Source organism: Rhinolophus sinicus, linkage group LG10 (assembly GCF_036562045.2).
Source record: "Rhinolophus sinicus isolate RSC01 linkage group LG10, ASM3656204v1, whole genome shotgun sequence".
Lineage (NCBI taxonomy): Eukaryota > Metazoa > Chordata > Mammalia > Chiroptera > Rhinolophidae > Rhinolophus > Rhinolophus sinicus.
In genome coordinates this window covers 92,105,475-92,132,956 of record NC_133759.1, presented here as the reverse complement: position 1 = coordinate 92,132,956, position 27,482 = coordinate 92,105,475, and the positions used below count along the sequence as shown (strand labels likewise).

The following is a 27,482-nucleotide window of genomic DNA, read 5'->3' as shown; positions in this document are numbered from 1 at the left end:
TGATCTCTTTCCCAGCCTCAGGTAGCTTTCACATAGGAAGGAGCTCATCGGTGATCTGCTGCATACTCAAAGGGACCATCCACAGACCTCGGTAGCTCAATCTCCATGCAGCTCTCTCTTCTTCAGTATCTTGTCCTGTGAACTTTTTGCTCTTTGTTTTCCCTGGACGCTCAGCTCCATCAACTCAACTCAGGAAGTCCTGGGGCTCAACCTGGGTTCCCCCCGCCCTGCACCATAGCCTGAAAACTGTCTCAAGGCAATTAGCTCAGGCAACTGGAGGACTCTCCTCATTTGTCTCCCACCTCTTAGGGATTACTGCCCTTCACTTCCAGTGTCTTTTTTTTTCTCCCCCAGTTGTTTCAGGCAGGGGAGTAAATCTGGTCCCTGTTACTCCATCTTGGGTCCTAAATAGCATTTTTAATGTCTATGTGTACATTCATATTAAAGCACAGATATTATTATTATTACTGCTACAAATATGGTTGGCTTTAATGTCTTGTGCTTTTTCAAATTGTCTTTTTTTTTCAGAGTATATGTTCAATAAATGCTTCTCAAAGGTAACAGAGTGTAACTCCCTCCATTGTTGTTTTTGCAAACTGTTGGGGAAGTAAAGGTGCTTCATAGGGTACTGGCCAATTCTAATAATATGAGGTTGTAAGTTCTTTTGAGGAAATTCAGCACATACCATAAATTAACCGTGTTAATTTAACAAAAAGGTAAAAGCAAAAAGGAGCACGGAACCAGGATTCTAGGTAGGCCTGGATCTTTTATTGCCACAAAGACTCCATTCAGGTTCATTCATTACTGGAAACTAAAGCCATGGACTGCAGAGAGCAGGTCAGGACGGTAGACCACTTTCTTTGCCACGATGGACAATCTTTGCATGGGAACAACTGATCACCCAGCAAAGGGGCGTGCACAGGAACCTTCAGACCCAGGCCGCTTTAGCAGCTGCGGCTCCGCTGCCATCAGCGCTGTGGGGCCTCCATGTGCAGCTGTCAAACAGCCCAGCAGGGCCCCCTGAGTAGCAGGGAAAGTGGGCCAGCCCACCAGCCAGCGTCTGTTTTGCTCCCTTGGCAGGAAGTGCAGAGGGCAGGCCTCCTCAGAGCCAGCTGGCTGCCTCCCACATGCACGCCCAGCAAGTGAGGCCCAAGTTCCTAGCTTCCGTTCTCGGTGGCTGCACGTTCCCCAGTGCAGCTTCTGGTGGAAGCAAATGCAGCTGGCACAAACAAACAGCCCCTCAATCCTCTTCTTGACATCCTGTTGCCAAAATTCAGTTCGAAGGAATAAAAGGCAAACATAAACCTCAGCTCCTGCTGGGGAAGTTGTTTAAGCTAAAAGAAACCGGAGGGAAGGAGCGGCTCAACGGCTCTAATTTATTCACACATTTCTGCTGTCAAACTGCAGGAAAGTTTCCCCCCTGGGATAAAAAAAAAAAAGGCTCTTCAAGACATCTGTCAACTCATTTCTGAAAAGTCAGCTTCCACAACTGGGGATTCTAAAAAAGGGGAGTGTCAGGAGCACTGGATTTAGCCCCAATCTTTCACTGAAACTTGGATGCTGGCTGGGCGGGTGGGCTGGTAACAGGAGCCTGTGGCTTAGACTCAGTTCACATCCGTCCAGGACAGGGGTTCCTCACCTTATCGATGGACCCCTCTGCAAGGCTGGTAAAATGCATGGATACTTCTGAGAGCAAAGATTATACTTCAGAAAACAAAATATATGAGATTGTAAACTATTTAGGACTGAAATATCGTTAGAAAACAATTTTAAAAAATCAAAATGCAGTAATAAATGTGCTTCTTTGGGAACACATTAAACAACGGGATCTAGTGCTGGTTCTAAAAACTACCTTCATTTCAAAGTGGTGATGAGTGCCCACAACATTTCAAGCTATCTCTAAAGTGATGAGAAAGCACATGATTTCTTTTGGTGACTGCATCACAGGGGCTTTGGTGCCTACATTCATAACTGGAGGGAACACCGCATTTCAGTGAGAGGTTAATAATAATTTTAAAAAGCCATGTTTTTCTCATCCAAGTTTACAGACCTTCCTGAATTCTCTTCGTGGACCACAGAACTCCTGGATTAAGAAGCTCTTTCTTTTTCTGGGCTGTCAGGAAAGGGCACTGCACTGGGAGACAAAGGGGCCAGACCCCCATCCCGGCTCCTCTTCTAACCAGCTGAAAGACTCATCCTTGTAACTCATAAGCTGAAGAATGTGCATCGTCTTGGCTGGCAAGTCTCTGCCCAAGCAGTTCTCCACCTGCCATGTCTTCCCGCAAAGGCTGGTGTGGAGTGCGGGTGTCCTGGGAGGTTCCAAGCACTCTGCTTACCATTGTTACTGGTCTTCTCTGCTGCAGTGTAATGCCTTCCTTACGCCATCTGTCCCAGCCCTGCACAAAGCAGCAAGATGGCTCATTTCTCACTGTGCTCTGGTGTCGGGCACAGGGCTTGGCACACACACGACCATTATTTGTGTATTTAGTGAATGAACAGATACATAGATGGATAAAAGCTGTGACCCACCCAGCTTCTCTCTCTCATGATAAAAATATTCCTTATTTCATACCAGCAGTTCTCAACCCTCCTTATACGTGAGAATCACTTTGGAAGATTTTAGAAAATTCAAAGACCCAGGCCGCATCCCCAGAGATTGAGATTCCAGTGGCTTGGGTGCCATCCTGGCCTTTGCATTTTTTTCCAAACCACCCCAGGCACAGTCAGAGCCCACAGAACCACAGAATAGCAGCTGAGGTGAGAGTAAAAAGCTCCCAGATGCACTTCTTTCCTAGACCGCGAAAGATGATATTAGTGTAGAATTCTGAACTCTGCAAGGGGCTAAACACATAAATTGAGTTTCTGACCCTCAGCGTCAGGTCGCAGTTCTGAATCCAGAAACATCAGTAATATCTGAACTACATTCTCGGACTTAGATGAAAAAAAAATCTCAGGCTCGACAGTGAAGACCATGAAACAAATTGCAAACCCCACAGACAGGCACACCCAGGGCCTGTTCCCTCCCCTCGCTGCAAGCCATCATCAGGAACATGGCCCAGCCCTGGACACGCAGTGCGCCCTGCAGCAGTGTGGCGTCCTCCTCCACAAAGTGGAGATGGGGATAGTCCGCCTCGCTCAAAAGCACTGGTGCAACAACTGACAGATGTAATGGGGCTGAAAGCATCCGGGGAGTAGCCAAAAATGCCATCATGATTAGTTCTTGATTATTGTAGTCTACCATCTCAGTTCTTACAGGTGAAAACACCTTACAGCTCAGAGATTAGTAACAGATTCCAGAGGCAGAATCCCTGCATTCAATTTCTGGTGCCCCCTCTTACCAGCTGTGTCATCTGGTGCAAATTATTTACCCTTTCTGTGCCTCCATTTCCCATCTGTAAAATGGTGATAATAAAGGTACCTACCCCACTGGGTTTTTTGGAAAGTTTGGCTGAGTTAACAGCAGTTCTAAAACGTAAGCATGGACCAGAATCGTCTGGAGGGCTTGTTAAAACGCCGAGTGCAGGGCCCCTCCCCAGAGCCTCTCATGTGGTTGACCTGGGCTGGAACTTGAGAAATCTACATGCCCAACAAGCTCCTAAGGGATGCTGATGTCACTGGTTTTGGAACCACACTTGGAGAACCACTGGCTTATATCAATGCCTGGCATACAGTAAGCACCTGGTAAGTGTTAGCTCTCATTATCGTTTCTTGGGCTCTACTTTTAGTCCCTGAACAAAATACTTTATCCTCCAATGCTACTCAGTACTGCCTTCGTGTAGAAGCCATTTTGAAATCCACTTGCAGTGGTTCCCAAATTGTGGACCCCAGACAAGCCGCACGAGCTCCATGTGGGAGCCTGTTTGTAATGCAAGCTCTTAGGCCCTAACCCAGATCTACTGAATCAGGAATTATGGGGGTGAAGCACAATGTCCTGTGTTCCAATAGCCCCTCTGCTAATTCTAATGCACATCAGCTTTAAGAACAACTGCTCTCCTAAGAAATCACCGTGACCATCACAAAAACCCTACTGAAAACGTCCAGGAGGCAGGATGGCTTCAGGTCCAGAATAGAACATTTGGCTGAACTGAAACCTAAGGCCTGGCTCAGCTCCTTAGTCACCTTGTGGCCTTATGGGAGTTATGACACGCCTATAACCCTTAGTTTCCTTATCTATAAAATGGGCATCCTTCAGGCCTCATCTCACAGGAACCTGAGATGATGCAAAGAAAGGGCCTGGCCTGTTCAAAGAATGTCAGCTGCCACTGTTATCTTTATAATTGTTACAATATGTCCTCTCTCAAATGATTTGAGATAGCTTATAACAAAGACATAAATACACAGATACACAGGAGAGCTAAAATAAAGATTAAAAAAAAGAAATAAGCATGTCACAGGTAGAAAGTGGAGAGAGTGAGGGTTGGAACTGTCACTGAAAAGGTCTTCTAACTGGGGCCTGAACATCCCTGCGGGCCAGCGCTCAAAGGAAACGTAGAGGTTCCATGTTCCACCACCGAACAGAGGTAGGAGACTGGCTCTTCTGGGGCCACATCAGCGTCCCTCTGCCTCACCATGTACATCCTAGGAGCATCTGATCACAGGAACCGTCGCACAAAGGCCCTCGGTAACAGGAGGGACTCCTCTCCAGCAGCGCTTCTTGTACCTGTTTCTTTAATTAATTCTCAACAAGTGCTAAGAGCAAAATCCTTACATCCCAGAAGATGAGCGATGTTACACTTACTTAGGGTGCCGAATATCAGGGAGAGAGCGATTCAGGGAGATTTTATCACTGACGTAGATGTTGAAGCCATTTTCTCGGTACGCCTGATCCACTCTGTCAGCGTCAGTCATGGGGTAAGGTCTCCCCTGTTCCCCGTTTCCTACGGGCAAAGAGCAAAGTCAATGTTGCTAACTGAATAGAGGGGGAAAGAAGGATGAAAAATGTGGTCCAACCACAAAGATAAACCTTTATGATTGGCTACCAAGTGTACGTCCAGATTTGCGGGGGAAACTGGACAGAGGGGCGGGGAATGAGCATTTATTCAGTCATGGGAGTCACACACTTCACAGACTTCATTCTCGTGTAGTCTCCACAGCAAATCTGCAGAGTGGACATTAGAACCCTTAACCTGTAGGTGGATAAACAGGGACTCAGAAGAGTTATAAAACCAGGTGTGAGGGCTGCAAAGCCCATGCTCCCTGCACACTACCAGCCCCAAACACTCCTGATTGAGGAGGCCCATCACCTGGCCCGGTCAGCCACATATGAGCGGATCAACTCAGCCCAGCCACACTACCTCTCTGAACTAGGAGCTGGGGCCCCTCTGCTACCCACAGCATGTTGACAGAGTCAAATGGAATGCTGTATACATGAAAGCTTTTTGTAAACTGTACAACTATATAAATGTGAGGAAATATTGTGATTACTCTTGAGGCAGGGTAACTTTATATGTAAATCAAAAACTGCTACAAATTATAAAAGATGCACTGAATTGTTTAAGCCAGCAAACAAATTAAGATCTGCCTACCCAAGGCAAGGATTGCCTGAAAAGTGTTGCTGTGGGTCACGCATTGGGTGGGTAAAGGGCTATTCTTCCCTCCCTCTGGACGATCCATCTGGGGAGAGTTCCTGATGCTCCCGGAAATTATTCTCTGGGTTCCCAAGATGCAGATGGTGAGTGGGAATGTCTGCAACAACTCCTGTAATAATAGCTCAAGAACTCGCCATGGGCGAGGTTCTTAAAGAAATGGCAATCAAACCAGTTGGTTAGAAATCCCCTCATTTTCTGAAGCTTGTGGTCTGAGCAACGCCCTGCGTAGTTTGCAAAGTAAATGCTGACCATACAGCTTGATGGGAAGGTGCCAGCTGAGAGGCTGAGCCCAAAAAGGGCTGTGGCTACTCCAGCCAGAGGAGGGAGAGGACGCTCTGCAAGATTCTGCAAGGCACACAAATGCAGCAAGCAGACACCGAAGGGCAGAAGCGTCTCTCTCAGGCAGGGAAGCCTCAGGAAGGCAGTACAGGGGATGATTCAGATTGCAGGCCCTGGAGATGGGCAGCGGGGAGTTCACAGCCCAGCCTGGCCACTCCCAGGTTCTCTTGGACCTGCTTTTGGCCTGCCTATGTCTTGGTCTTTGCAGTAATTGGGGTAAGAAGGTTCAGTGTGGTGATTAGGAAGGCAATGCAGGGCGAGGTGCCTGGTACATAGCACTGGTCATTATTCTGAATCATTTCTCCAACGCTTACTCTTTTTTTTGCTAGTTTGCCCAGTGCTCTAATAATTCTCGTATAATTGTCTGGCAAATCAGCTCTTTTCAAATGTCTCCTTTCTTAATTTAAGCAGCACCCCCCTCCCAACCTTTCATTTTAAATCACTGGCATACAGAAAAAATGCATGTCATGTCTTTAGAGTTCCCTGGACTTCAGTTATCATTTCAGCTCTATTCATAGGCTTGTTGTAATCTGGTTTTGTCATAATGTAATTTTGAAAAAAATCAATAGTGGTGGATACCTTTAACTGAGATAAAAATGAATAAAATACCAATCCCTTATATTTCTACAGTTCTTGACAGTGTAAAGCTTCTTCATACCAACACGCTGAGGTTGTCAAAACAAGAAGCATGAGCCCCACTAACAGATGGGGAAACAGGCTCACGGAGAATTTATCTGATGGTCACATGGCTGATAAGTGGTATCAGAGCTGCTTTCCTGACTCCTAGTCTGGCCTCTCTAGAAATGACTCTCAGCACCATTCATGTATCTCCGCCTCCCCAACTCTTCCCAACTCCTCAGTGCAACAAGAGCTACTCCAAAGACTAATGAGCCAAAGAAAACTTCAGCTGAAGCTCACTAAATTCATTCAAACTCATGGCTACAGTGCTGGGTAGGGATCAACTCTGCCCTCCAGACCTGGGTTCAAACCCCAAGCCTTCCTCTTTCTCACTGAGTGACTGTGGGCAGAGTATCCCATGTCTCTGAGCTGCAGGTCCTGTCTCGTCAAATGGGCCATGAGGCTGATTTGGGGATGCACCAAGAAAATGTGCAAAGTGTGGGCATGGGCCTCGCTCACCATAGACATTCAGTAAATGCTGGCTGATTTTTATTCATCCTCATTTTAGTGGTAACATATCCCATAAAGGGGAGACATTTGCTATTGCCCAATAAAGGTGGCTGGACAAATTCCTAAAGGCAATGGACGTGGTGATGTCAGAGGAGAAAAGAAGGGGTCAGCTCACAGGTGAAGATGGGAATTCCAGAATCAGGGGAAGGGATGGTGGCAGATGGAGTTAACACAAGGTCCTGATACCCCGTGAAACACACACATGCACACACGTGCACACGTGCACGCACACACACGCATGCGTACACTCTCCAGGGGACCGCCCGTGGCCGAGGCCGCTGTCCGTACCTACACGCTGAGCATCCCTTCTGATGGCTTCTTTGTCGTGCCAGTCCTTCAGCTTTTGCCCATCTCCCAAGAAAAATATCTTCTTTGGCTGATTGTGTGATCCCTTAAAAAAAAAAAAAAGACAAATACTATGAAAAAGAAAAGGGAACATAAGTTTAATAACAGAGACCCAGAATTTACACTGCCTAAGGGGGCTTTTGGTATTGATTGGATGTCTGCCATCGTTTGTTCATTTATTATTAATGCCCTTGGTAAACCTCTGTTAAGCCTGCCATGGACCAGCCTGCCATGGAGCAGCCAGGTGTGCAAAGGTCAGAAAGATGACGGGCACCCCATGTCGACCCTCTTGGAACTCAAAAACCAGCAGGAGAAAAAACCAAATGGACAAGCATTCCTTTCACCCACGAGAGAAAGCAGTAGATGTGGCACTGTCCCACGGAAACATAATAATGCAGGCCACAGGTGGGAGCCACAGATGTACCTTTCAACTTTCTGGTATTCACACTGGGAATAAAAAGAAATAGGTGAGGCTAGTTTTGATAATATATTTTATTAAACCCAATACACTCTATTTAAATATAATCACTTTATCGCACAATGTTAAAAATCATTGAGCTATTTTACTTTTTGTACTAAGTCTTCGAAATCCCGTGTGTATTTCACACCTGTGTTCATCTCAATTCAGATCCCTTTCAAGTGCTCAACAGCCACAGGTGGCTGGTGGCTACATACTGGATGGGGCAGAATAAGTAACTATTAGATGAGAGGCCCACAGAAAGTGCCACAGGAGTTCACGTCCACCTGGGAGAACTGGAGAAAGTTCCATGGACATGTGGGCATGTGGGGTGCACTTTGGATAAACAGAAATGAGAGACAGGCAGGGCAAAGGGCCTGGGCACAGACTTCCAGGTGTGGTGGAGAGTGGCAGAGGTGGGCTTGGCCCAAGGAACACCGCACAGGAGTAGAAGTGGGGTCTTGGTCATCTCTACAGTCCCAAGGAGGGCTCAGTCTCACAGAGAGCAAATATTTGGCAATTTTGTGTGGAAGGTATGAATAAGCCATTGGATGGCTGAAAGAAAACAGGACTACACAGCAGCCCCAAGGGGCCTGGCTCTGAAGATGTGTATTATGTGTCCAGGGAGGTGAGCCCATCATCGTGGGCCCATAGGAAGGGACCCCGCAGTCCAGGGTCTGGAGTCACTGGAAGGGGCCAGATGCTTTCCCACGCCCCATTCAGGTCTAAAGGCTTGACCCTGAGGCTCAGTTAGACTCTCCCCAAGGTAACACTGCACCATACAATCTTCCACGTTCCCGTAGATGAGAACGGCTTTCCCTATCACCTTGCCCATTAAAAATCCCACAGACTTGTTCTGTAGGACAAGTCAGTGTGGCTTGCAGAATCCAATAGTCCTATTTCCTATGTAATTAACTCCAACGGCCCTGAATGTGTGGTGAGTGCTGGAACATTAGCACCAACATGAAGCCACCAGAATAAAATCATCCACACACCTGTTTATTAAGTCTCTGGCTGATTCTTGAGTTAGCAGATTTCCCCCAACAGCTCAGTATCCTTATAGCAGCTCAAATGATAATAACATTCCTTTGTAAACCATCTGTCTCGGTCAGAGAGGGAAAGAAACTGTGAAAAGAAAGGCCAGGTGCCCGCAAACTGTTCTCGGGGTTCTCAGAAATCACAGAAGCTGGGCTGCAAGTTCCTTCGGAGGAGTTCAAGTGTGTTGAGCTACATCTGTACAGGAGACACCTCAGTGCTGCCTGGGGTTGGGGGTGGGGGTTGTTGAGAGTAGGAGTGTGAGCCCCCCTTCCATCAGACCACCAATGCGTCTGTTTTCTGTACTGGGGTTCCATGTGGGACTTCAATTTAAACAGCTTCTTTGCAAAAAAACAAACTGACAACCAAATCTCTAAACAAGCGAACAAATACACCTGGAAACAGCGCTAGGACCACTTGGCTATTTCACAGAGAGGGAAACTGAGGCTTGGGGTGGGTTAGAGACCTGCCCAGGATAAATTCTCCGAGTCTCGATGTCAGGATTGATTGATCATGAGCTGTTTGGTAATCTTTTCTCCAGCCCTCTCTCCCAAGTCCTTCTTGCTTTTCTGCTGCCCAAAGATTGGGAACTTCAGTTGGTTACTTGAGGCCACTGGTGGAACTAAAGAGGATGCCTTAATGGAAGGTACCAATCTAAAGTGGTTTTCAAAGTGTGGTCCCTGAAACAGCACCACCCTCACCACCTGGGAACTTGTTAGAAATGCTCATTCCGGGGCCCTGTCCCAGGCCTCCAGAAGCAGAACCTCTGGGGGGTGGGGCCCTCGGATCTGTATTTTAACAAGTCCTCCAATGGATTCTAATGCAAACTCAAGTTTGAGAACCACTGGCCTGGGATGAAGGAGGCCACAACCATGCCTGCTCTGCGCTGGTCAGACCAAACCCGGGCAATTCTATCTGCGCTAAGCAGGCAATTATCACCACAGTTATCACCGCAAACACCTGCGGCCCGGTCACTGGCAAATTACAACCTGGTGGCTTTTGATGTTTTTTTCCTTTTTTAATTGTCAGTGTGAAATAAATAAGGAGATTTTCTGTTGTCCTATCAAGACTTTTGGCTTCTCTTGAAAACATGGCGCTCAGACTGAGTTCCCTCAGCCCCTCTGCCGGGCGGAGCACAACAGCTGCCCTGCTTAGACAGGGCAGGCCTCTCCAGTTTGCCACAGTCCCCACCATTCCTTACTGTACTGCACTTGGCTCTCACCGCTCATTCCTGTTACCTGCCTGGCCCCAGTGAGCTTACAATGTGCTGCAACACACAGGATGAGTGAGGAAGCTGGATGAGATTAGGTGATCTCACCACAAAGCTGATCAGCTCTTCCTGGATGGAGGATTAGAAACTACGGTTGTCTGAGAACTAGGAGATAAACCGTGAGGGAGACAGAAGTATTTATCTTGTTCTGTGCGGTCCTGAGGCTAGAGTGAGTGCTAATGGCAGAAGTTACTGAATGACTGAGGGGCCAGCTTAAGGTAGAGAAGAAATTCCAAGAGTCGGATGGGCGCTAGGATGAAACAGGACCACACGATGTTAGGGGAGGCTGGAAACAGGACACTCAGCTGCTCATCGGGATGGTAAGGAGGGGAGTCAAGGGCGGTGTTAGGGCCAATGCCCCCCTCAAACTTCACGTGCAGTAGAATATGTGGGGATCTTGTTACATGAGATTCTGATTCAGTAGCTCTAGGTGGGGCCTGAGATTCTGCATTTCTAACAAGCTCTCAGGTGACGCTGATGCTGCTGACCCACGAAGCACACTTTGAATAGAAAGGGTTAGGCGACCTTTAAAGGACATTTAAGAGTCTAAGAGTCCATGAAGGGCACTGTTTCCTCCATATCCTTTAGAAAGTCTTTCCATGCTACCGGGAAGGGGCACTGGGCTGTATTTCACAGTTACAACCTCGTAGAAGTCAAGTTCTTGAATCTTTTTTCTCAGGATGAACAGTGAATTCCTGAACTAACAGGATAGACAATTAAGGTTCCAAAATCCTGGGAGTTTGACACCCATGGCGTCTACCACCTCCGCTGCCTTTGCCTTAAGGCAGTGGAAGTGGTATTAGGTGGGTGCAAAAGTAATTGCGGTTTAACACGTTAAAAATAATTGCAAAAGCCGCAATTACTTTTGCACCCACCTAACACATCCCTCTGGAATGGTCCGCAGAGATGACTGTGCTGGTTTGGGTGGTCTCATTAGTCCTCACATCTTCCCTAAACTAGGAGGACGGCAGAGCTTGCTGACACAGGGAGTTCTGTACGTCGACGTATGTAATTACTAGAAAGTCCCCAAATAGCAAAGCTAAGCAGCTGCTCAGAGACCGTTTGTCCCCTCTTGAGTAACTGAGGCCTAAAGGGGCCAACTTACTCAACCAAGGCCACACAAGCAGGCAAGAGGATAAGAGCCCCGTTCTTCAACTCCCAGGCTAGTTTGCAGTAGAGAGAACCCTTGTGGTGTGACCTTGGACAGGTGACAAGACGCACAGGAACCTCAATTTTCCCACCTTGGAAATGGAGACAGCACTCCCTGCCCAAAGAGTGCTTTCCGGTGAACAGAGGAAAACCACCAACAGTATATCCAGAGTACTTTCACGATCGACACAGAGAATGTGGTGATGCTCTGTCGGATCTTAACAATCGATTGTAAATTGACATCTTTGCACCAAATTGCCTTGATACAGGACTCAAATTTTACTACATACATTAAAACAATTTCCAATCATAGGTCTGAGCTTTGGGTAGGAGAGAAAACTTGTTTGTCGTGCGGGGCGGCCTGCGGGGTCTCAGCTCCCGCTCCCCACATAAGAACGCAGGACATGGTGAGGCCAAAAAGGAACACCCACAGAGCCATAGGTAGGGGAGTTATACCACTATATTCTCGCTGGTGGCTGGGTTGGAGACACAGGAAGCAGGAGCCACACTGTTCGCAACCCTCACTGCACCGCTTGCAGGCTCAGCCCCCATCTTCTTGCTAGGCCCCATTTTCTGCTAGTGTAGCCATGGCAGTTATATTAGTGGCCAATGGCTCACTGGTTACAGCTGACAGCCAACTGGCCACAGCTGATGGCCATCCAATCACAGTTGATGGCCATTTACTACCTGAGCCAGCACCTTTCTACTTGAGGCCGAGAGCCTGGAAAGTGCTTTCTGGGGCTCTGTCCCCACATTGTTTCAATCCTAAAATTGCAGAGCCTATGGTGTCCAAAGGGCCCTTAGAAGCCTATCCATAAACCTTAACAAAGACTGCGGTTAATTTCAGGTGGTTCATGAGTTTTTTCGATCCATCCATGGAAACCCCTTAGATCATTCAAAACATCACCAAGTATTTATTGAGACCTACTGTACACCAGGCACTGGGGACAGGGGCGTGACAAGACAGACCCGTGGAGGCACTACTGGACTTTACAGCCAGTCAGTCTCTCTCATCTCTCTCATAGGTGGGTGAGCTCTGGACCCTCACCATAGATGTGAATTCCTGGGCCCCGCCCTGAACCTACTAAATCAAAGTATCTGGGGGTAGGAGGGTAGGAAAATGTGTTTTTCAACATATCCTCCATATAATTCTGATTCATGATAAAGGTGAAAAACCACTTGTCCAAATCCAGTTGCCTCATTTTACAGACATGAACTCTGAGACTAACAGAGTAGAACAGACTTGCCCTAAATGCCATAGCTTGTCATCCTCCAAAACCAAACCAGACCTGGTTGTTCTCTCCCTGGGATAGCCTGTGAGCTTCCTGAAGACAGGGGCATGTCTGTTTTGATTGTTCACCGTGCATTCCTAGGCCAATACCTGACTCACCTGAGGCCCTCAGTAAATATCAGCTGAATAAAGGACTGCACGTCAGTGGGGCAATAGTCTAGTATAATGACTCAGAACATTCTTGTTCCAGAGGTGGAGAATCCTAGCTTTCACTTCCTGGGACCCCCGTTGCCTTGACTCATAAATAGGGGAAACTAACAGATTATTACCTGAGGGTTGTTGGGGGGATGAACCGAACTAACGGACACAAAGCATCCGGCTCAGTGTCTGGCACAAAGCTAGGCCGTCTCAGGAAAGGAGTGCTGCTACTAACACATTATTTTTAGAGAAAGCTTATGATGTGATGTTTGTGATGGCCCTGTTAGGGGAACAGGAGCTCTGCAGAGGCAACTTATTTAACACCTGAGCCAACTCAACTGGCTATGGCTGATAACAGGATTTAGAGTCTCCTCATTAACAGGAGGTCATACGCTCCTGCGGAAACCCAGTGTTCATCAGGAAAGGAAGAAGTGCTTCGTGAATACGTAGCGGCATTCTATAACACAACGGAAACAAATGCCACAAAACCTTTAGCAACAAGAAAGGCTCGAACAATGCTTCGCAAAAGACAGCAATTCTTATGCAATAACAATCATTTAATATTGTCCACAAAAGCACGTCTGGATTCTTAATCCAGAAGTAATTTTAAATTTCTTTAATTCCACAGACGCCAAGATTTGTCTATAAAAGTTGTGATTATTTTCCTTCAGCAACCATCTTCTGTTACTTTTCCTCCCCTCGGGTTGCAGATGTCTTTTTTGCTACAGGAAGCAAAGAGGTTGGGAAAGAGCGTGGCAAGAGAGGTGGGGGAGAGTTGGTGGAGGAGGCTGGCAGAATTACTGTGGAAATTGCAGTAAATGATAAACTGGAAACGGATCTGACGGCTCCGCTAAATAACTGCTTCTGGTATCTGCGTGCTTTTACTTAACATTCCACGGCAGAATCGATTAGTGTTCAAACAGCCACACACTCACACACACAAATGGAATTTTAATCTTTTGTTTAATCACTATTTAGCGTGCCTGGCCCCCTTTGGAGGGAGGGAAGAAAGGTGGGGCAGCAAGCCAACTGTAGTCTGCCCAAGAAGAAAGATCTGATAATGTGCACGCTCTAATTCCGACACTGCAGACGGGGCAACCCCTGCTCACAGAGGACACTTGAGTCTGGCCGAGCTGGCGAGTGTCTTCAAAATCATGGGAAAAGAGCTGTGCGCTGTAAAAGGGCAATGCTGACAGGAAAACTGAAGAGGTCATCTGCTTCATCAGTGTCTGAGGACACATTACAAACCAGATTCTGCCAAATTTTAGGATGGCTGCCCTGCCCCCGACCATCCTCTCACTAACCCTACAAAGGCCCTGGAATGACTTTGCTTTGAGGTTTAAAAGACTCTATACAACGGCAGACATTTATTTCTCTGCTAAATGGATTATTCTAATCACACACACACACACACACACACACACACACACACACACACACACAGCAAAGCACTCTCTTCAAGGCTGCCTTCAAGGTTATACTTCAAAGACTTAGGACTTAATTTAGCCAAAAGCGCAGTTACTTTAAGTACCGGAGTTTAAATACTTAGATAAATGTACTTGCTTCACGAGTTTTGAGGACATAAACTGGATTGTTTTGATTGATTGATTCGTTCATCCCACAAATGAGGATGGCTTCGTGGATGAATGGAGGACCTACTATGTCCAAAGAATTGCCACGAGACAAAGATAAATAAGCTAGTTCCTGGCCTCAACAAAAATCATGGACAGGGGACAAGTATATCAGAAAGGAAAACACACACAACACTATACCATAAGTAAGTACCTTGAAAGTTGTACAGATACGTTCTATAGGTATTTACAAGAGCCAAAGATTAACTTCTACCTGGGATGATCAGGGCAGAATTCCTGTAGAAGCAGAGTCTTAGCGAGCTGCCTGAAAAGATGGGTGGGATTTTGACCGTTAGCAATCAAGTGACAGAATCCAGCTGGAGGGAAAGCTTGGACACAGAAATCGAGGTTGGAAAGTAAGGGGCATGTTTACTTAATGGTAAGGAGCCTGATCTGGCTGGAGTGAGGGGGCCACAAAAGAGTCACGAGCAATGAGGGCAGGAAGTCGGGACCAAAATCCAAGGGCTTCATATTTGAGCTGTTTGGCAGGTGGGAGCCACAGAAAGTGTTCGAGCAAGGAACAGGCTGGAGTAGAGCTCCAAGAGTAAAATATGTTACTACCTATTCATCTCATAATCCTCCTCTTTCTGTGAGAGATGCAGGGAGAAAGACGGTTCTGTTTTCATTCAGAAGAAATGCTCCCTCTTTGAAGGCTGGCATTCTGTAAGTCAGATTCACATGGCGCTGACCTAACCCCAGCGCCTACCCAGCAGGCTGCTGTTCTGGGAAAGCCTACCTGTCACTACAGCCAGCACCAAGCTGTAAGAGAAAACAGACAGCCAAGCCTAAGGGTACCGCTGGGGAGGAGATGGAGACACAGCAACCCCGCAGCCACAAGGCTGGCTGCCCAAGTCTGCTGGGCCTGTCGGGCAAGTCCTGCTGTCTCTCCCGGCAACCGGGCATGTCCACTGTCCTTGTTCAGTGACTCCATCATCTCGACACCAGGTTGGAATCTGAAATCTGGATGAGGCCTCATTCCCTAAGAGGGCGAGGTCATTTACAGATAGGAACCATTGTTTAAAAAGGCTGATCAATAAAAAACACAAGCTGGTCCTGTACTGTGCGTCCTCACTGAACATCAAGAGGTTCTTAGAAATTCTGAGTGTAAGTGAAATGATTGTATACTGACACCAATGTTACCATAGGCTAACTGAGATTGATAAGGATTAAATTCCTACAGCATATTTCTGATCACAAAAACATCACCTTCTAAATAAATATCCCAAACACTTCTAATATTAAACATTGGAATACATGTGAGCTATACATACATTGAAGAAAGATTAATAAAAACAAGTAAGATCACTATTGTCCAACCTGCTTACTCCAGTTCAGGGCCATGGGTGGCTGGAGCCTATCCCAGCAGTTCAGGGCACAAGGAGGGAACCAACACTGCACAGGACGCCCTTCCATCGCAGGGACACTCACACTCACACCCACACTCACTCAGTCTGGGACACTCTAGACAAACCAACGCACCCAACATGCATCGCTTTGGGATGTGGAGGAAACCGGAGGACCTAGAGAAAACCCAGGCAGACGTGGGGAGAACGTGCAAATGCTACAGAGCCATGGCTTTCCTCATCAATATTATACTGAAATAACATTGAACGAAACCACGCTATTTGAGGACCTGCTGTACTTCCAAGGACAGAACCATTCCACCCATCTAATTCAACCCCTGTTTTGTACAGATGGCTCTAGAAAAGGTCATTTGCTACTTAAGGTTCATTAAAAGACTTCTTTTAAACAGCAGAGAAAAAAAAAGCCAAGATACTTTGTAATGTCACTTATCTAAAGGGCAAATCGAACCTACGGTATAGTAACGTTTCTCTTCCATTCTAAAAGAAGAATTGCAACTAGTACCCTTTCCTTGAGAAAGTTCCCCAATGTTTTATCATTGGAAATAAAAAGCAATACTCTGATCCATCATTTGATAATGTTCATTTGAGTCTGTCACCCACCCATTCATTGGTCCATCCATCCATCCATCCATCCATCTATCCATCCATCCATCCACTTAAATGTCTAATGGGTATAAGCTCATGCCAGGCTCTGTGCTATGTCCAGGGTACACTTTGGTAAGCAAGTCCGATAAGGATGCTGCTTTCTGTGTGTGGCAGGAGGGGATACAGACTTCAATCCAGAACCCCAAATAAATTAAAATAGCTACAGTGGCATGTGCAGGAAAGAAAGATACACGGTGCCAAGAGAGTCCCCTTCTTTCCGATCAGGCCAGGATGGTCCGGACCAGTCAGCGAGGTCAGTGAAGGCTTCCCTGAGGAAACGGATGGAATCTGATTAGGGGTTAACGCATCGGAGAGAGAACAGAGCATTCCAGACAAAAGGAAAAGTGTGGCTGTGCAAAACACAGGAGTGACTGAAACAAGAGCAGAGTGTGTGGTACAGGTAAGAAGGGGAAGCCTGGGGGGATGAGAGGTGGGCAGAGCTGAGGATTTTGTCTTTCTCCTGGACGCATTTGGAAATCCACGTATTTTGCATCAGGAGGTGGCAAGATCAGGTTGCATTTGGAAAGCTCTCATTAGCCAGATGGAGAAGGAATTATGAGGCCAAGAGGGTGACCCAGGAAGGCTATCACAGTGGTACAGGCAGAGGTACCACCTTGGCTAGGAAGGCAGAAGTGGGGATGGACATACACCCAGTTTTTAAAAATAGACTCAGGAGGGTCCTGTAGGTCGGTAGTCAAGAAACACAGCCTGAGAACTTGGACCCCTGGGTGATAAGTTCATCTTCAAGGTCCCACGGATGCAGGTAGGGCTGACCTGGGGCCTGAACCCACATCTCCCCTCACCTAGCCTGATGTTTGTTTCATCACATGTTCCTTTCAAGCATTGATCCTGTTCACAGAGGGCAAGTCAAGAAATCAGACCTCATAGCATTGTATCATACGTGTATTTAACCTTCAGGAATGAAACGACATGTGGTCCAAGAGAAAGAGAAAGAAGTCATAACTGGGTCCCCATACTAAGTGACCTGTGCCCTGGATGGTGTCCCCAGGGGCCTACTTCTCTCCGGCCTCTCAAAGTGTGGTGCTGAATGAGCCTACTCTTAGAAGGTAAGTATTTTCATCACCTCTGAAGTCACTGTGATGACTTTAAACAAAGGAAGTCATCAGTTTTAATACCGTAGGAAAAATTGCCTAAACTGGATCTTGGAGAGGTGGTTTATCTTTATATTCCATAGGTGATTGTCAGGGGTGATTCTGAACTTATGGTATTTTCCCCTGAAGCGGTGTGTTTATTATAACCTAACCTTTTCATAAGATGAGACTTGTGTATATTATTATTGTCATTATGTCCACTTTGCAGATGACAAAACTGAGGCTTGGGTAGAAAATCAATAGGAAAAGTGTTTTGCAGACTTCCAACCACCTGCATGTAACCATCACAGCTAATACTTCCTACCATACACATCTGCCCACTCGTTCCCACAGCTCAGTGTCTAGAAAGACGCTGGAAACATCGTTCCAGGAAAGGAAAACTTGCTGAAGTGAATCACACTTCTGTGCCTTGAAGTCTCAGTGGATCTGTTGTGTGACCAACCAAGGGAAACCCTCTAACAAGTGTTCTCTCAGAGGCTCGACAAATTGAGTGTACAGAGGGTCATTCTATTGCTCGGCAGACCAGACGTGGATGGGTAACGAGAAAGGCAGGCAAAATTGGCAAGCTGAGTAGAAGGCAAGTTTCAGGCCTTTTCAGGGACCAAAAAATAACTGCAAACACGTCTGATTTAGTCTCCTAGGTGGGGAATTAGGATTCAGCCACCAAGCAAGAGAGCAGCTGCTCTATTAATAGTAATAATTACAATCATCATCCTATACATTCTAAAGACGGCAAAATCCAGTGTGAAAGAACACAGGTGTGGGAGTCTGAAAGACCTCGGCTTGTGTCACACTTCTGCTGCTTACTAGCTATGCAACCTCAGGCAAGTTACTGTTTTCCCAAGCCTGGGTTCCCTGACAGTGAGATGGGGGATACTGATCGTATGTAGCATAAAGGTTATTGTGAGGATTAAAGGAGATACAGAAAGTAAAGTTCATAGCAGTGCTTGGTACTTAGGAAGCACTAAAAATCACAGCTACCATTAGCAGCTATTATTTGGATAGCGCTTTACAATTTACAAAGCATTTTTACGTATATGATCCCATTTCTTCACTACAATCACACTAGGATACAGGCAGGCATCACCAACCTACCATAATGCTCTTCCTTGCAGATCCGAGACTCTGAGAATACTTCTCAGCACTGTGCTCCAAGAGGCCCTTATCAGTCAGCCAGCACTGGCCAGAGGACAGGACCCATCTGCCACGCCTGCCTGAGCTGGAAGAGGAAGCTTCCAAGTTCACCTGGTCGGTTGCGATCCACTGGTTGATTTCTACAACCTTAGATCTTCAGGCTGGCTGGCTATTTGTTCACTACTTGCAAAAGTCCCCCAAGGCGGTGGAGAGGGGGCAAGTGGGGAAGCAGAAGGTGACTGATGGCCGTCCCCTCCTCTGGTACTGCCCGCCCCTCACCCACAACCATTGGGGTCTGCCCTTGTGCCATGCCTCTGAGTCACAGAATATCTAGTTGCTGAGTGGGAGCTGAGATGCTGTCTGCTCTGATGGCCCACAGGCCTCAGCAACCCTTTCTTTAGTGGGCACATGGACAGTCCCTGAGGTTAGCATGGGCATTTAAGGAACGGGAAGCTCCTTTCCTCCACAGACGACAACACGTATTAGAACGTTCCTTCGGATATTTCGCTCCTTGGGCTCCTTCCTGGCCCACAAGGAAAGTCTCTGACTGCATTACGATCCTGGCCTCCTCCATCTGCCATCTTGGAACCCCACCACTCTTCCCCATTCCTCTTGGGGGGAAGCCACCCGGGGCTCTGAGCGGCACGCCCACCCCGACCCCACCCACACTTCACTCTCACTCTGGCATTCTTGCTCTAACTACTGATCTCTTGGACATACAGTGCCCCAGGCAGGGTATATGAGGTGTAACTCCAACGGCACACAGGATGATTTTCCCAGATCTCACCGCTGTGCTATGAAAGCAGACACTCCTACAGGCGTGACTCCAAAGTCCCAGGCAGCCTTCCCCGACCTCCCTGACTAGATGACGCCCGAGTGTGTCCTTATAGCATCCTTATGGCTCCTCTGTGATTTCACATTCACTTGAGTGATGATTTCATTATTTTCTATCTCTCCCCAAGTCGTGAGCGCCATGAAGGTAGGAGACAGCCATTTTTGTTGAATGAATGAATGGGCAGAGACATCTTTTATTTTATCTTTTTCTAGAAGAAAGTCATCCATGATTAGACATGTCTAACGTAGTCACAAGGATTTGATACCATAAAGGGGTTCGGACGGTTAACTTTATCCTCTAACTAAATGTGGCTTCAAGTCAACTTAATGAGCCACAAAACTCCACAGAGAGTTGGTCCACTTGATCCTAAAATGATTTCTAAAAGATGCCACAGGCTTTGAACTCTTCCACTTTCTCCCTTCTTTCATTTTCGGACAGTTTCCTTCTGCATTCCTCACCTTAAGGTTTGTGCAGAAATTGCTGTATGTCCCCCAGGAGCTGTTCTCTTTCTCTTCCACAGTAATAGAAATTTAGGCTGGGAATATGGCTGCTCAGAATAAAGATGCTATTTCCCAGACATGCTTGCAGCGAGATGTAGTCTGACTAGGTTTCGTCCAATGAGTTGTGAGCACAGGTGTGGAGGCAGAGCACGGACTCCCTGAAGAAATCACTCGTGTGCTCCTTTGCCCTCTTCTTTATTCCTTCTAGCTTGCTGCCTAGAATGCAAATGCCACCACATTGGATGATGAGGTGGTGGTCCACACCCTCGGGCTGGTGACGAAATCAGTGGGAAGGAGGCTAAGTGCTTGAGGAGCAGACTGTCATTATCAGCCCTGGACTGCAAACCTCCAGACTTTCAAGTGAAAGAAAAATAAACTTCTATTGTGTTTCAGCCATTCAAATTTAATCCTAACTGATACAAGCGTCTCTTGCAGCCTGGAAGCCTAAGAAGCAATGTGGGGTGGTGATGAGGACCCTCAAGGAGGCTTCAGACTCCCGGCTCTGCATTTACGAAGAGCGGGACAGCAGGCAGGTCCCTAGGTCTCCACTCTTTGACTGCAGAATGGAGGTCAAAATAATCCCTGTCAATGACACGATTATCTATATAAAAATGCTAGGGACGCTGTAGAAAAGCTAGTAGAACGAGGGAGTTTAGCAACGGCACAGGATACAGGCTGACATGAAAATCAAATGTATTTCTAAGTACCAGCAATGAAACGTTGGAAATGGAAATAAAACATACGTACGGCATCAAAAATGTTAAATACTTGAGGGATAAATTTAACAGCAATGTGCAGAACAGGGCTGAGAGAAATCAAAGATCTAAATAGAGAGATACAGCATGTTTATGGATCAGGAGACCTGATGTTGTTAAGCTGTCCATCACCCCCGCCCCCTGCAAAAGCTCATCTTTCCAGTTCTCAACCCTTACATATTTTAATGCTCTCTTGGAGAGTCACAAAGTGTATTAACATATTTAGGTGCTGTGAAGTCTCACAGAAAAGAAAGCTGGGAAAAAAAAAAAAAAAAAAGACAGAAAGCTGCCTAACTTTGTTTAATCCAGCATTTCACAAATTTATTTGATGAGAAGTTGCCCCTACCTAGAACTGTGCTTAAGAGATCACTTCATATTTTTCAAGTGGCTTCTCATATGTAAATTTTCTCCCCAAACCCTTGCTTCGCTTGAGAAACAATGCATTTGAAGTTGGGAGGGGGAGGCTTTTGTGTTCATTCTAGAGAATTAGGAAAGATTTCTCAGGATGGCTGCAGTAGATCGGTAACAAACATGGCCCCAGTGCTCCACCCCTCGCTGTGTCCTGCACTCTGCAATGGAATCCTGTGCTCCTTCCGGTAAGAGGTGGAGTCTAACCTCCCCAGCTTCTGCACTGGGCAGGCTTTGTGATTTGCTTTGGTCAAAAGACTGAAGCAGAAGTAACAGTGTGCCAATTTTGAGTCTAAGTCTCAACTCGAGCTGTTTCACCCTGTTTTTTGTTCTTCTGCCTCCTCCAAGGGAACAGGCCTACCCTGCTGAGCCAGAAAGAGGGGAGGGGCAAGCAGAAGGTGAGACAGGTGGAGAACCGAGGTCATCCTAGACCAGCCAACAGATGCCAACCCCCAGAGGTATGTGAGAGCGCAGAACGGGCAGCACAGCTGCCTGGCCCACGGTGGCTGATCAGAGAGGCAGGAGAGAACCCAGCCAGACCAGAGAAACCACCCAACTGACCTGCAGACCCATAAACAATAATATGTGTTTGTTGTTTGAAGTCACCGAGTGTTAGGATAGTTCGTTATGCAGCACCGTTTGTGGTGACAAGAAGTGACAAAATGACCTTAGATAGGACTCAGAGAATTCAGTTCAGTTCTGTTTGCAGGCAAAGGTGCCCAAACAGAAATATAACTGTTGGAATCCTGTCTTCCTGCCTCCTTTTTAAAAAACCCAAATGACACCTGTCTTTCGATGCTTAGTTCAAATACCATAGCCTTACGAAACTCTAGTTCTATCCCCCTCCACTTAGATCATAATCTTTCATCCCGCTGACCTCTCACTGTACTAGCTCCCCTTCTCTTTTTGGAAGTTATACTTATGGTTTCAAGTTATAGCCATTTGTATCCATGTCATTTCTTTCCACTGGATTCTAAACCATTGCTTTCAAACGATTTGCGATTAGGAACCACTTTGTTTTAATTTCTCCTTCAGTGCAAACCAAACCCTCTGTGGTCGGCAGAATTCTAGGAATGACTTCCAGTGACTCCCCGCCCCTCTGACTGTGGGTGGAACCTGTGAATATGATACGACAGACGAAGGATGTTGGCACTAGTATTTCGCCTTTTTATGGAGCAAGAGACTCAGAGAAGCTAAGTAACTTGCTAAGATCACCGTGCTGATAAGCAGTGGGCCCGTGTTCATAACCACACTTTTTTTTTTTTTTTAAGGAGGGTGCAGCCCACAATGGCCCATGCGGGGATCGAACCGGCAACCCTAATGCCACCAGCACCACACTCTAACCAAGTGAGCTAACAGGCCACGCCCATAACCACACTTTTTACAAGGTGAATGGGTCTTCTCCCATCTCATACCATTTCACTGTCCCCTTAGCATCCTGCCTATGAAAGCCCCAGGTTCAGTTTTATCTGAAATGGCTACAAAATCCACCTTGGAACATTTCTCTCACATTCCAACCCAGGAGAAGCAATCCAAGAGTGACCTGTTTCCTATCCCCCAGAGTTGGAGTGACACTCAGCCTGTGCCCAGCTCATCTTTCCCAGCTGCTGACTGCCAAGAAGGGCAGGGTATGGACCTCTGCAGCGACAGCAGTGAAAGCAGCTGCTTGTGGCACAGGCTACACTGCCCCAGCTTCCTTTGCTATGAAACATAGAACTGGAGAGGTGGGAGAGGCCTTAGAAAAATCATTTAAACCTGTGATTTTCAAACCAGGTGCAATGGATCTCTTCGAGAAGCCACAACTGGGAGCTGGAGGCAGGAGAGTCCTGGCAGGAGGGGCTCCGATTTCCTCTTTGTTATACATTCATTAGGCTTTCACGTAAGGTTATGAGACAAGTGTTTCAAAGCTAAAAAACAAGTTTGGAAACCAGTGATCTAAGCCAACCCCTTCTTTGCATTTTTTAAAGACAAACCTATAATTTGATTTGCAATTTTAAAAATAATAAAGGCACATGGTGAAAGATCCAAAAAGTCAAAACGAGTATATATACGATGAAAAGTAAATCTCTCCTCACTTCCAACCCCCAGTCCCACTGCCTAGAGATAACCACAATTTAACAATTCTGGCGTGTTCTTGACAGAATTTTTAATAAGGAAACTGAGCCCCTGAGGTTGGCTTGTCTGAGACTACTCAGCCAATGCTATTTGCTGGATGTTGCGCTCCAGACATTTCTCTTCCTTTATAACTCTCAAGACTTAAATGTTTCCACAGATTGCAGACTCCCCAATCCACCTGCAGCCTCGGAAACCATACATTATGCATCTTCTGGACTCACTCACTGAACAGGAAAAGCTCATGTCTTTTTTGTGTGACCATATTTCCCCATGGCCTTTGCATCACATGGTGGCGAAACAACCAGAATCATGTTCTCAACTGGCCAGTGTTCAAGCCAGAAGCAGCATCTGTAAAAGCGCATGCTCAACAAGCAGTCTGGGCTGCCGGCCGGGAACTCAGGCTGGAACCCAAGTCCCAGAAGGGGCACCACCTGCATATCCTCGGCCTCAAGACATCTTCCAACAGCTTCAGTGCCTCTCTGGGCACACTGCCCACCTCTGCACTGGTCTCCTGGCCCTCAGGCAGCAGCCCCAATTCCCAACTTTCCTGCCTGCTTGCTGTGGCTCTGATGTTCTCCCCGCATTCACCATCTGTAGCCCCTTTTCCTACCTGCCTTCCATGCTGGACCCATCTCCAGGCGGAGCCCATTTCCTGCCTGGTAGTAAAAAATGCGTAAGAAGGAGAGAGAGCACCCTGAGCCTCTTTCTCTCCTAGAGAAGACCCAGTGGGTAAACATTTACTGGGCTTCCTATATGCCAGGCTATGCTAGGCAATTTATAGGCCTTATCCTGAGCCTAGAAGGTGGCACTGTTAGTATCGTCCCAGTTTATAGATGAGGAAACTGACGAGGAAGTGGTAGCTGGCATAGGGACACGGAGCTGGCTAACCCAAGGCTCAGGAGGGACATCTTCAAGTTCCTAAAGCTAAGGAGCTGCTGCTCTCCACCCAGAGACCTCTGATGTCATGTCTGCCCATTATACAGCCCACATCATGCTCCTGAAGGGGACAAAACGTCTACAGTATCCCTGGAAGACGATTAGCACTCCCCTCCCTGTAATCCAACCGCTCAGTTCCTTCTCAAGGCTCTTGAAGTGGACTCAAGAGCGTAAGAGAAGGCCCTAGATCTGTGAAGAAATTAATCCCGTGTTACTTGTCGGCAGAGGTACAGGCTCCCTGCCGTTGCCTAGGTTACCTGCCTGGAGCTTAAGCCACTCCATCACTCCCCTATTTACCTTAACTCATCAGATGGGCCTGGCTCCCTCTGGAGGGGGGCTGAGCCCTCCTAGTGCCCCTGGGATAAGCAAGGAGGTTGGGGAACCCTTCGTGGTGAAATGAGTGAAGTACAGTAGGCAGCGCTAGAGGCCAGTGTGGGCAGGAAGACGGCCACAGAGGGCCACCTGGAACCACGTGGGAAAAGACAGGCCCATTGTGAATGGCGTTCACTTGCCAGGAAATTTCAACTATCACTCAGAAGACACAAATACGCCGCCTGGCAGGGCATAATTACAAGTTGCATTATTCGGGCTATTCAAAAGGAAGTCATGAGACCTAAGAAAATAGCTGTCTCCCATGTGAAGGCCCCATTTCATTTTTCATGCTTTTAAAAATTACACAAGAAGGAGGCAGAGGAGGGGGGAAGCCCCTCAGTCTTCATACTGCAGAGGCTTAATTTCTAAGAAACACGCTCTGTCAGCTGCCCTGAATCTGAGCGTGAACTCGACCTGCATTTCTGGCTTTCAAATCTTTCCTCTCCTGGTGTGCATTTCAGTTTCCTAAAGGAGTCACACAGATGACTGGACATGTGGCATTTACTGGGTCATTGTCCGAAATATGTCAGGGCTCAAAGAACACAGAATTTACAGACATTTTCACTTCAGCTTTTCACCAGATAGAAATGGACACATAAGACAGACAGACAGACACACCCACACACACCCTTGGACCTGGAAAACTTAAATGTAGGAAAATCATCTAAAGAAACCCATGACACTATTGTTAAAGCCCACACTATCTTCTCCACATAGAGCCCCTCCCTCATTTACAAGAGTCAAATATTTGAATAGGCTAACATATATTATATATATTATATTTATTATATATATATATATATATATAGCTCCCTGAGCTCAGCACTTAATGATCAGGCCGCAGTTTCTTCTGAAGAAGGGGGAGGATAATAGGCTATTTCGTCAGCTGTACAAAAGCTCCAAGGTGACCATGTACATGAGTGTTTTGTGACTATGAAGGCCAGACACATGGCAGCCGTCGTGACCATCTTCTGAGCTGGGTCACCCATGAAACCCGTGGTCTCATGTTGTTCAGCTGAAGATGTGGAAATCACTCTGCCCTTCCACTTCTTGTCTGTACAAGCCTGTGAGCCTGTGGATCCAGGCCATCGCCGGCCTGGCCCTGCCTTTGTTCTTAGGCAAAATGATGATCGGTTCAGTTAAATCTGTAACTGGTTTTCCAGTCACACAACTAGACTAGAGCCAGATGAAAGTGTGACGTGAGGACTACATACGATCCTGTTCTAACTTCACCACAGGAAACAGACAGGTGAGTGGGTCAAGACTGAAAAGGTGAAACAACCTTTGTTAGGCAGGTTTTCAGGAGGTCCGGTTTTGAGCCACGTAGCTCACAAGCGTAGTCACGCATGGATGAGTCAAATAAGTTCTGAGCGCTGGGATCATTTCATCCCCACAAGGAGCCTCAGCCAAGTACCGCCCCCCACCCCCAGCTTTGGGGATCAGTCTGGCCTTTGGCAAGAGAAAGAGCAGGATGACGGGACGCCAGATTGTGGGATCAGCAGCCTCCTCCAGGTGGGACACTTGGACTTCCCCTTATACCAGCCTCAGTGCCCAGACTCTCTCCTTCCTTTCAGACAAGGGCCCACCTTCACCTGAGCGACCCGACCCCTTAGTTAGCCCCATAGCGCAGTTCCTTCTGCCCTCTGCCAGTCCAGCCCTGAGCTCGCTCCCCACAGACTTCCCAGACTCTCTAATGCTACTGTCTTGTCTGCCTTGACCGTGCCAGGGTCCCTCCCCTGGCACTGTCCTCCCGCCAGCGGCATCCACTCAGTGTTAGAGGCCTGGAAGTGACCTGGCTTGGGCTGTGGTAGCCTGTGCAGTTCTGCAGGCCTGTGGAGTCGGCTGGTCCCGACCATGTCCGGCTTGACCCTGCTCCAATTCCCACAGTCTCTCCTTTCTGTCCTGGATCCAGGCTGCTTTTAGTGTCCTTCCAGGACCACGTGGAGGAGGAAGCACTGTTACAATGAGCCACAGGGCTCTGGCCTATTACAGGTCCTGCTTTCAGAACACCAAATGGATCAATAGGATTGTGGGTTTTTTAAAAATTATGAATTCACAGAATCTAATAAGAGAGCTAATATTGTTGGGATGTACTATAAAAGTTCCCGGAAAGGAACAATAATAGCTAACATGTAATTGAGCTTAATTGTTTTTAAGCCCCTGCTTAAAGACCTTCAATGGCTTCTCATTGCACTGAAGATGAAACCAAAGCCCTCAATAGTCTTCCGAGGCTCCACATGGCCTGGCCTCTGCCCATCTCTCCAGCCCATCCTACCACCGTGCTCCTCTTGGTCTCAGAGCGCCAGTCATTCTCCTAAGTTCCTCCAGGGCACTGCACTCTTTCCTGCATGGGACCTTTGCACATGCCATTTCCTCAAGGACACTCATCACACCTGTTCTTACTCCATCAAATTAACATCACATTTCAGCTCAGATGTCATTTCCTCCAAGAAGTCTTCCCTGATTTCTCAATCTATTAATAGGTTTCTGGCACACACAGTACTCATCTGAGCCTATCCTTCAGAGCACGAAGTTAGTAAGCAGATGTTTATTTAGAGTGACTATTTAATTAATTAACACATATCCATGCCTGGACTATAAACTCCAGAAGGGCAGGGGCAGCATCTGTTTAGGCTCACCTAGCACAGCAGTAGACACATACAGGTGCTCAAGAAATATTAGCTGAATAAACTGAATGAATGGATAAATGGGTGCATATGATGTGCTAGTCCCTGGAATAATTCCCTCTCAATGCATTATCCTATTTTATCCTCAAAACAACCCTCTGAGGTGGGTACAATTATTATCTCCAAGTTGTAGACAGTAGCTAGGATGTTTTAAGGGTTTAGTAACTTGTCCAAGGCCACAGATAAAG

At 47.0% G+C, this 27,482-nt stretch overlaps 1 protein-coding gene across 1 annotated transcript in view; it reads right to left on the bottom strand.

Moving 5' to 3' along the window:
- GALNT10 (polypeptide N-acetylgalactosaminyltransferase 10) overlaps positions 1–27,482 on the bottom strand; it is a 177,469-nt gene that overhangs the window by 89,505 nt on the left and 60,482 nt on the right. Inside the window, exons 2-3 of the mRNA XM_019750401.2 lie at positions 7,404–7,506; positions 4,739–4,877 (exon numbers count right to left, since the gene is read on the bottom strand). Of these exons, the coding sequence (XP_019605960.2) occupies positions 4,739–4,877; positions 7,404–7,506 (242 nt within the window). The remainder of the gene's footprint in view (positions 1–4,738; positions 4,878–7,403; positions 7,507–27,482) is intronic.